The 10,079-nt window shown below is 46.0% G+C and overlaps 2 protein-coding genes across 2 annotated transcripts; one reads left to right on the top strand and one right to left on the bottom strand.

Annotated features, from left to right (window-relative positions):
- Positions 1-717: 717 nt before the first annotated feature.
- Positions 718-4,107, top strand: LOC149390054 (C2 calcium/lipid-binding plant phosphoribosyltransferase family protein). The gene has a single exon (XM_089620218.1). It carries the CDS (start codon positions 910-912, stop codon positions 3,940-3,942), a length of 3,033 nt encoding a protein of 1,010 aa, XP_089476344.1. The 5' UTR covers positions 718-909; the 3' UTR covers positions 3,943-4,107.
- Positions 4,108-4,206: 99 nt separating this feature from the next.
- LOC149390055 (Methylthiotransferase) lies at positions 4,207-7,943 on the bottom strand. The gene is made up of 11 exons (XM_089620219.1): positions 7,690-7,943; positions 7,556-7,594; positions 7,256-7,347; positions 6,903-7,152; positions 6,706-6,825; positions 6,558-6,633; positions 6,122-6,330; positions 5,617-5,725; positions 5,251-5,343; positions 5,002-5,162; positions 4,207-4,891 (listed from the first exon to the last, which is right to left on the bottom strand). Exons 1-11 carry the CDS (start codon positions 7,852-7,854, stop codon positions 4,361-4,363), a joined length of 1,845 nt encoding a protein of 614 aa, XP_089476345.1. The 5' UTR covers positions 7,855-7,943; the 3' UTR covers positions 4,207-4,360.
- Between the last annotated feature and the right edge of the window lie 2,136 nt (positions 7,944-10,079).

A 10,079-nucleotide genomic window follows, 5' to 3' on the forward strand; every position in this document is an offset into this window, starting at 1 on the left:
GACCCATGGTGCAGCTCTTCGATGACCCTATACACCTTTGTCACCCTTGTACACGTTACCTTCTTCACCTTTACACAAGTCATCTTTGCCCCCATTGTGTCGGTCGTTGATCATAAGAATATTCGGTCTTTTGTTCGGCTCAAAGCGAGCCAGTTCTTCAATCATCACATTTTTCTCTTTAGCTACTCGTCGATATGCACTTGACGCTTTCGATACCAAGCTTACACAAAGGGAAAATCTCTTGCGATTTTTTTGCTTCATATAATACGAAACGCCAGCATCATTCTTCAAAACAGCAAGAGCCATTGGACTTGAATATGTCTACATCGATCATCTCGTACACCTTATCCACTAACTCAGTGTATGTTATGTCTTTCGAAACATCAACAAATGTAGCTGCATTACTGAACACCCATAAATGACATTCTTTCTCTCACGTGCCGTTAAATAAGATAAAAATTGCAAACCACAAAAATTATTAATCAGAAAATGAGAGACTAGAGAAGAGAATGAGAGAAATAAGTGTTTATATTATATGGACCGAAATGATATTTTTGTCTGAAAATGAACAAAAAAAATCCAATTTTTGATATTTTTGAATTAATGGGTCTAATTTTTGATATTTTTAACTTTTGAAGTATAGAAAATGAAATTATGAACAAGAGATTAGAAGAGGCATGTAATAACAAAAGTGTACAACTCACACACCACTCTCTCTCTCTCTCTCTCTCTCTTGAGACAAGAGTCATTCACTCACTATCTCACTCTTTCTTTATGTAAGTTTCTATCGTCTTGCTTGGAATGGACATCTCATCCGCAAAACCGCCTTCGTAACTTCTTCTCTCTCCATAAACCAACAAACGCCATTATAGCGCGTCTCTCTCTCTCTTCTTCTCACCGATAACCGCCATGACGAAACTGATAGTGGAGGTCCACAACGCGACGGACCTGATGCCAAAGGACGGCCACGGCACGGCGAGCGCCTTCGTCGAAGTGGAGTTCGAAGGACAGCGACAGCGAACGCAGACAAAGCAGCAAGACATAAATCCCCAATGGAACGAGACTCTCGTCTTCAACGCCGCCGAAGATCTCCTCCTCCGCGGCGGCTCCGTCGAGGTCACCGTCTGCAACGACCGACGCGACAAGAGCCCCCGCAAGAACTTCCTCGGCCGCGTGAAGATCTCCGCTTCCTCGCTCCCTCTCTCCTCCTCCGAAGCTTCCGTCCAGAGATATCCCCTCGACAAGCGCGACCTCTTCTCCAACGTCCAGGGAGACATCGCTCTCCGGATCTACGCCGACACCGCCGCGCCTGAACCTCCATTGCAGGAGATCAACCCTAACCGGATTTTCCACGAAGATGTCCCGCACCATCACCACAGCCAGGTCGCGCCGGAGAACGACGCCGACGCCGAGCGGATCTTCAAGAGCAAGAAGAAGAAGAAGAAGGAGAAGGAGGTGAGAACGTTTCACTCGATCGGCACCGGCGCTCCGCCTCCTTCAATGGCGGCGGAGAAGCCATCTCCGGCGTTTACTCTTCCTGGTCCGACGTTCGAGGTCCGGCAAGACTTCGCGCAGGTGGCGGCGCCGCAGGTGATGCGGATGCAGATGCCTCGGCCGCAGAATCCTGAGTTCGGGCTGGTGGAGACGAATCCGCCGCTGGCGGGGAGGGTGCGGCGGAGGGGCGGAGGAATCGGCGGAGACAAGACGGCGAGCACGTACGACCTCGTGGAGCAGATGCACTTCCTCTACGTTTCGGTGGTGAAAGCTCGGGATCTGCCGGTGATGGACATCTCCGGCAGCCTGGACCCTTACGTGGAGGTGAAGCTGGGGAACTACAAGGGCGTGACGAGGCACGTGGAGAAGAACCAGAACCCGGCGTGGCGGCAGATCTTCGCCTTCTCCAAGGAGAGGCTCCAGTCCAACCTGGTGGAGGTGAGCGTGAAAGACAAGGATTTCGGCAAGGACGACTTCGTGGGGCGAGTCATGTTCGACCTCACGGAGGTTCCGATCCGGGTGCCGCCGGACAGCCCCCTGGCGCCGCAGTGGTACAAGCTGGAGGACAAGCACGGGGCGAAGACACGTGGCGAGGTTATGCTGGCGGTCTGGATGGGGACCCAGGCGGACGAGTCGTTCCCCGAGGCGTGGCACTCGGACGCCCACAGCGTGAGCCACGTCCACCTGGCAAACACGCGCTCCAAGGTCTACTTCTCTCCCAAGCTCTACTACCTGAGAATCCATGTGATGGAGGCTCAGGACCTGGTCCCCTCGGAGCGGGGCCGAGCCGTGGACGCGTACGTCAAGGTCCAGCTGGGGAACCAGGTGCGCATAACCCGGCCCTCGCAGACGAGGATGGTGAACGCGCTGTGGGACGACGAGCTCATGTTCGTGGCGTCGGAGCCGTTCGAGGAGCTGATCGTGGTGAGCGTGGAGGAGCGCGTGGGCCCCGGGAAGGACGAGGTGATGGGGCGCGTGATGCTGTCGGTGCGGGACGTGGCGCACCGCGTGGAGACCACCAAGCTGCCGGACGCGCGGTGGTTCAACCTGACGAGGGCGTCGTCGGTGGGGGAGGAGGAGTCGGAGAAGAGGAAGGAGAAGTTCTCGAGCAAGATCCACCTGAGGCTGTGCCTGGAGACGGGGTACCACGTGCTGGACGAGTCGACCCACTTCAGCAGCGACCTGCAGCCGTCGTCCAAGCACCTGAGGCGGCCCAACATCGGGATCCTGGAGCTGGGCATCCTGAGCGCGCGCAACCTGCTCCCGATGAAGGGGCGGGAGGGGCGCAGCACGGACTCGTACTGCGTCGTCAAGTACGGCAACAAGTGGGTGCGCACGCGCACGCTGCTGGACACGCTGTCGCCGAGGTGGAACGAGCAGTACACGTGGGAGGTGCACGACCCGTGCACGGTCATCACGGTGGGCGTGTTCGACAACGCCCACACCAACGGCGGGGGGGAGTCGCGCGACCAGCGGATCGGCAAGGTGCGCATCCGGCTCTCCACGCTGGAGACGGACCGCGTGTACAGCCACTACTACCCCCTGCTGGTGCTGCAGCCGGGGGGCCTCAAGAAGCACGGGGAGCTGCAGCTGGCCATCCGCTTCACCTGCACCGCCTGGGTCAACATGGTGGCGCAGTACGGCCGCCCCCTGCTGCCCAAGATGCACTACGTGCACCCCATCTCCGTCAAGCACATCGACCTGCTGCGCCACCAGGCCATGCAGATCGTGGCCGCCAGGCTGGCCAGGGCGGAGCCCCCGCTGCGGCGCGAGAACGTGGAGTACATGCTGGACGTGGACTACCACATGTGGAGCCTGCGGCGCAGCAAGGCCAACTTCCAGCGCATCATGTCCGTGCTCTCGGGGGCGTCCGCCATGCTGCGCTGGGTGGAGGACATCTGCCGGTGGAGGAACCCCATCACCACCTGCCTCGTCCACGTGCTCTTCCTCATGCTCGTCTGCTACCCGGACCTCATCCTGCCCACCCTCTTCCTCTACCTCTTCGTCATCGGGATGTGGAACTACCGCTGGCGCCCCAGGCACCCCCCCCACATGGACGCCAGGCTGTCCCAGGCCGAGTTCACCCACCCCGACGAGCTCGACGAGGAGTTCGACACCTTCCCCACCTCCAAGCCCCCCGACGTCGTGCGCGTGCGCTACGACCGCCTGCGCAGCGTCGCCGGCCGCGTCCAGACCGTCGTCGGCGACCTCGCCTCCCAGCTCGAGCGCGCCCAGGCCCTGCTCAACTGGCGCGACCCCAGGGCCACCGCCATCTTCATCCTCTTCTCCCTCCTCTGGGCCCTCTTCATCTACGTCACCCCCTTCCAGGTCGTCGCCCTCCTCCTCGGCCTCTACTCCCTCCGCCACCCCCGCTTCAGGAGCAGGCTGCCCTCCGTCCCCGTCAACTTCTTCAAGAGATTGCCCGCCAAGTCCGACATGCTGCTCTGATTTTCCCTTTTTTTTTCTTTTCATTTTTCCTTGCCAGCCCCACCAAATAACACATTTTACGGTGTATATCCCAAGCTTTATTTTATGCTTTATCTATAATAGTGGTGATGATACCCACTATCTGTATCATTTTTCTTTTTCTTTCTTTTTTGGCCTCGACTCAAATTGCTCAGATTCAAATTTACGCAGAAATGAAGAAATAAAATAATTATACAACAGGACATGACAGAACAGAGAGAGAGAGATCTTCATGACCAATATTCATACAATAAAAACAGGCATTTCCTTATTTCAAATTCATATTCAGAATAATAAAATGCATATTAGCAACATGAAAAGAAATAATAATAAAAAAAAAAAGCACCAGTCAAAATGGTAGGCCAAAGTAATCAAAATATAAATAGAGTTTCTTACTCTTTCAAGTCCTAATTCCAAGGTGTACTAGTAGTGCTACGATAATCAAGAAGCTCACAAGAATCCCACCCAGCAGAACTCTGTCGGTGGCATTCCATGAATCCTTATACTCTACTCCGAAACTTTGTCTCTTCTCGAGGCCGGAAACAAATTCGCTCTCGTTTTTCTGGGCACGGCTCTTCCGATTTCTAAGCAGCCATCCAATAACATTTCTGCTGCCACGGCCGTCTTCTGAAACAGGGTTCGTTGAGACGACACACTCTTCGTTCATGGTAGTTCCTCCACAAGCACACGTTTCTTGCGCTATTGAAGACGCACAATAAGTAGAGCTACAAGGATCAGAGCATTTTTCTTCCTCGGTGGACTCTCCCTTTCTTGAATACGTTTTGTACTTTACATCCTCAATGGTCTCTATTACTTCCCCGAAAACAGACCATCTTCCCACAGATGTTATCTTCACAATGGCGGACGTACCCAGCAAAGTATCATCAGGGGCGACTATAAGCACCTGCACATATCCCTTGGTATGTCCAACCTAGGGAGGGCAAAAACAATCGAATTTCAAAAACACGATATCATGTATCTCATGCAGTGCATCCAGTATCCAATCAAACCGTCCGAACAAAGTGTTGATATTCTACTTACCAGGTGAACTCCGTCTGCTGCGATATCAGTTATCCAAATTCTCTCGACCCTCCCTTCCATTCCATTATAAGGCGTGAAAGCTTCGAAAACACATGTGAGTTCACGGCTCCGCTTCTTCACTTCCATACTGGGGACCTTCTTCATTCTCGCAGCAGGTGTCCCTGGAATCCAGCGAAACAAGCTGTATTTAATAATATGCCATAAAGAAAATCAGTATGTAGATCAAGACCTCAATCACAATAGACAAACCTGGGCGAGGATAGAATTGCGATATATGAACTTGAGAGAGCTTGTAATCCTTAATAAGGCCAACAGTTTGAGCAAAATCTTCAGCTGTCTCCCCTGCAAATTACATTGCTTTCGCGTGAACTCATATCTCGCTTTTTCTTTTAACCATTAACACGCTAGAAGAAAACATATGGTAGGATCTTTAGACAGAAAGAAATGGGAAGAAATAAGAAATTGAGTATCGGAAAGAAATGTGAAAAAAAAAAAAAAAGTTTTAATTACATTTAATTTATGTAATGGAAAAATAAGTATTAATTAAAAATGTAATTCGAACACAAGCTCCAAGCATAAGATAAAAATGATTCCAACTATCGGGCTTGAACTTACCTGGAAATCCACATATGATATCAGTTGCAATCTGCATATCTGGCACAAGCTCAGTCAAGGTATCCACCACAGTCCTAAACTCAGCCACGGTGTACTCTCGATTCATAGCCTGGGATCAATTTAGAGTTGTCATCAGAAAATATACAAACATGGAATATGAACTCCCAGTCTACGAAGAGAATTTTAAAATTGTCTGCAAAATGTTTATTCGGAACATTTTGAAGGAAAAAAACGTGCTTTGACCATTACGACCCGCGATAATCAAGTATGTAAGTAAGAGTAACGATATTTTTATTGATAAACTTGGTTCACTATTTGAAAGGTGAGCCAACCCCCTCCTCCATTCACGCCCCTCTACTGCTAAGGAAACTAGAATAATGAATTGAAAAATCTTCCTCGCCACAATGACTAACTCATAGTAAAAGTAATTAAATAAATTTTATGGAATCAAATTAAAAAATTACTAGTTTACCCTTCCGGGTGTAACAGACAGAGCGGTACTTACAGTCAAGACCGCATCACTGCCCGATTGCACTGGCACATGTAAGAAAGAGTACACACACGGGTGGCGAAGAACATCTGCTATCTCTTTCAAGTGCTCTAAAATAAAAGGGGGGTTTGTCATACCCACTCGAAGCATCGTGCTTCCAGAAGCAGGAAGTTCCGCAACTATGGCCTTCAACAAATTTGGAAGGTTGGTTCCAATGTCGCGTCCTGTATCAATTCAGCATCAGGTAAGGTCTGTGTGTAGACCCAGAAGGTTAAAATAGTAATTTACTTATTTATTTTCCTTTTTTTTATATCACATTTAAATAGGTCATTTAGTCTAATGAGAAGAGTTTTTGATGAGCTATTTGATTTCATTCGTCTCTCGGAGTATGAATCAAATTTATTATTAGTATAAGTAATTTATGTACAGAGCTATCCTAGTGAAGAATTACCATAAGCTCCAGTATCTTCACTGCTCAACCAAATCTCTTTAACTCCATCATCTACGACAGATTTAACACGCTGAACCTGCAGTATTTCGACAAGTTAAAGATATTCTGACCAAGGCAATTGGAAAGAAATACGAGTGTTAGGACTCACGAGGCTATCGATAGTATAACTCCCTAAGTGACCGCGGGCGTGTTTTGTTTTGCAATAAGTGCAGGCTCCTAAGCAACCGACATTAATTGGTAGGATCTCAACGAATTTGTTCTTTCTCACCTGATTACCAAAAAATCAAGTTAGAAAGAGGAGTGTTGATATAAGGTTGAAATGACAAAAGGAGCAAGTAAATGTACCTTTGGAAGGTCTAGCGCAGGCAGAGTTTTGCGGGTCAAAAGCCGAACCTCGTGACCCTTGAGAGTCTCTTCAACGACTTCAACGACACGGTCGATTTGCTGGACTCCCACCACACTGACCCCTTCCAACTCCTTGAGATCTTTGCTTCCTTGAGGCACACACCCAGCGACTACGAGCGCCTTATTTGCGCTCCTGCCCTTGCTCAACAGAGTGTCCATCGCCGACTGACTCGGCGACTTCACTGTGCATCTGAATCAGTAATCCACATTTACTTTACTCAGAAAGAAAAGCGCACCACTAACCCAGAATGAAACCATAAGATGGCATTATTTTAACAAAAATCTGGCCTTACGTGTTTATTAGCCACAAATCTGCAACGTCGGGGTTGTCGCTTAACGAGTACCCAAATGCCGACAGCTGACCAGCCATGTACTCACTATCACTCTGAAACATCGAGAACGCAAAGTAAAAGGTCGTCATTAAGAAAAAACACAAAAATACAAATCGGAACTCTTTGATCTCTTCTAATTCCATGGAGTCGCGTGAAACAGGAAAAAAAAAATTACTTTCAAGTTCGATGTATTCACTCATTGCAACAGAACAAAAACACGTGGAACATATAAGGACAGAGTCTGAGCTGATATAAACTTACCTGGTTGTGAGAGCATCCAAATGTCTTGATGAATATTGTCTGCCATAAAGACGAGAGAGAGAGAGAGAGAGAGAGAGAGATGTGAGATGTGAAGCGGTAACATCGAAGAGCATAAGAGAGTAGAAAAGAGAGACCTGAGTGCCGGGGATTTTAGGAGCAAAAGCATTGTTGTTGGAATGAAGCGAAATCGGAGGCCTCTTTTTGGTTTTATTTTGATGTCCGACAGAGTTGACCGGCAAACGGAAACCAGGAGGAGCTCCGCCATTTGTTCCGGAGAGCAAGTCCTCGATGTCGTCCATTTTTCTATTTCGACTAAAACCCCAACTCCCAAGAACTCTCAGACTAGAGCCTGAGAGAGAGAGAGGTTATGTCGTTTGTGGGAGTAAGGCCTAAAATGTGAGCCTCTTTAAGCCCATTGCATATGAGGTTGCCTCAGCCTTTTCGAGGAAGCCCATCCAAGCGCCTCTTGCTCTCTCTCACTCCGTCTCATCCATTCTTCGCACATTTCTAAAAGGGAAAATAACATATTTATACCCTGTGTTTTAGTGAAATGTCGAGTTTAACCCTCGGTTTTCAAAAATGTCGAGTTCATACCCTCTGTTTAACTAAAAAGACGAAATTATACCTTCTGTTTAACTAAAATGACGAAATTATACCCTGAAATAGACAACAGTGTCACGAATATTCTTTTTATTGATTTTTCATTGACGTTGACTAAAATATTTATATATAAACACCAATTATCTTTATTCATTCGCGCCATATATGTAATTTATTTAAAAACTAAAAAATAAACAACAGTCTATTAATCGTGAAGAACACAGAAAGAGGCAAATGAGTAAACATCGATAGTTGATAGTCATCAAAATCGCATATTCGAACAGAGAATCCAGGATTTAGAGTTACAATTCGAACACGGAATGAAGTCATTTCTTAGGAGGTATGAGTTTTATTATTTAATTTCAATTTAAGGCTATTTTTATTTCAAAATTGAGAATTTGGAAGTTAGGGCACTGATTTAGATTTGATTTGATTTTTCTTATATAAGAGTTAATATCAATGAAACAGAGATTTGTGACGCTGTTATTCATTTCAGGGTATAATTTCGTCATTTTAGTTAAACATAGGATATAATTTCGTCATTTTAGTTAAACAGATGGTATGAACTCGACATTTTTGAAAACCGAGGGTTAAACTCGACATTTCACTAAAACACAGGGTATAAATGTGTTATTTTCCCTTTCTAAAATAGTTGATATTTTAAAATTTTAAAAAAATAATGTTTTACAAACTGTAAAATGTTATTTCAGATTAATTTCTTTATAAATTAGACTTTCAAACAGTAAACAAAGTTACATAAAACCTAAAATAGTCAATTTTAATTTAGCACTTGAAAAACAATATTTTCTTATGAAATTTTTTAACCAAGCTATTTTTCACGATTAGCTTCAAAATTGCTAATATTTAAAAAAAAAATCATATAATACTTCGATTTTCAATCTAATTATGAAAATACATCATATTATACCATTGCTTCGATTTTTTAGGAAAATATCAGTAGTATCCCTCGTGTTTAATCGAAATGCTAGATTTATCCCTTCGATTTCTAGAAATATCAAATATATCCTTTCAGTTTAATATAAATGACATATACTTCCCCAACTTATAATAATATTATTTTGCAGAAAAAATCTCAACAAAACAAAGCCAAACAAGCAAAAAAGACCACACAAAGTCGACAAGGGACGGTATCATTTGCTCACTATCGGTGGATGAACGTAAGTTTTAATTAAAGAATAACTTATTCAACTTATTTAACAAGTATACTAATTCGTTATTATCTACTTTTGCAGAGACATGCTAATGGTTTGATGTTGAGTCCGCTCATTGCGTGGTAGAGACTCCATTAAACCACTCGCGGGGAATGGACGACGCCTGTTGCTGGACAATACTACGTAAGGTTAATTTAATTTTCAGTAACGCTTCATGTTTTCAGTTAATGTAATGAAATTTGTAACTATTGTATGCACGCCCGGATCGTAGATCAGGTAGCTGATATACGACGACAAGCTGAGGCGCGAGGGGAATCCACGAGCCAAGACGCTATGGAGGAGGCTGCCATGGCTATTGTTCTCGACAATACGTTTTTAAAGTCGTTTCTAAACCTTTCCTGCCATTTCGCGAGAGCTTTTTCCGGCGCAAAATTTGTGTTTTAGATGCGGATTTAGAGGCGGCATGACGCTTCTAAAAGTGTCGCTTCTAATATTTAGAAGCGACTGACCTTTAGAAGCAGCCTTTTAGAAGCGACAAAGTAGCTTCTAAAATCGCTTCGAAAGGTCATTTACACTACTACAAATTCAGCTTTTCGGTGCGCAAGACTTTTGGGTGTGATTTTTCGCACCTAAAAGTCGCACCAATTGACGCTTTCAGGTGCGACTAATCGCACCTAAAAGTCAATTAAGCATCTAAAAAATTTCGCTGATTTTTTAACTTTTTGGTGCGAAAAGTCGCACCCAAAAGTCCG

This window comes from Urtica dioica, chromosome 7, assembly GCF_054948205.1.
Source record: "Urtica dioica subsp. dioica isolate 48M chromosome 7, U.dioica_male_clone48M_v1_H2, whole genome shotgun sequence".
In the NCBI taxonomy this organism is placed as follows: Eukaryota; Viridiplantae; Streptophyta; class Magnoliopsida; order Rosales; family Urticaceae; genus Urtica; species Urtica dioica.

Bases quoted from the DNA above. Each gene is read 5' to 3' on its own strand.
- LOC149390054 (XM_089620218.1), top strand. From the start codon at position 910: ATGACGAAACTGATAGTGGAGGTCCACAACGCGACGGACCTGATGCCA.
- LOC149390055 (XM_089620219.1), bottom strand. From the start codon at position 7,854: ATGGACGACATCGAGGACTTGCTCTCCGGAACAAATGGCGGAGCTCCT. The intron at 6,634-6,705 runs GTGAGTCCTAAC...GAAATACTGCAG, and splicing joins GTTATACTATCGATAGCCTC to GTTCAGCGTGTTAAATCTGT. The intron at 5,344-5,616 runs GTAAGTTCAAGC...TGTAATTTGCAG, and splicing joins TATCATATGTGGATTTCCAG to GGGAGACAGCTGAAGATTTT.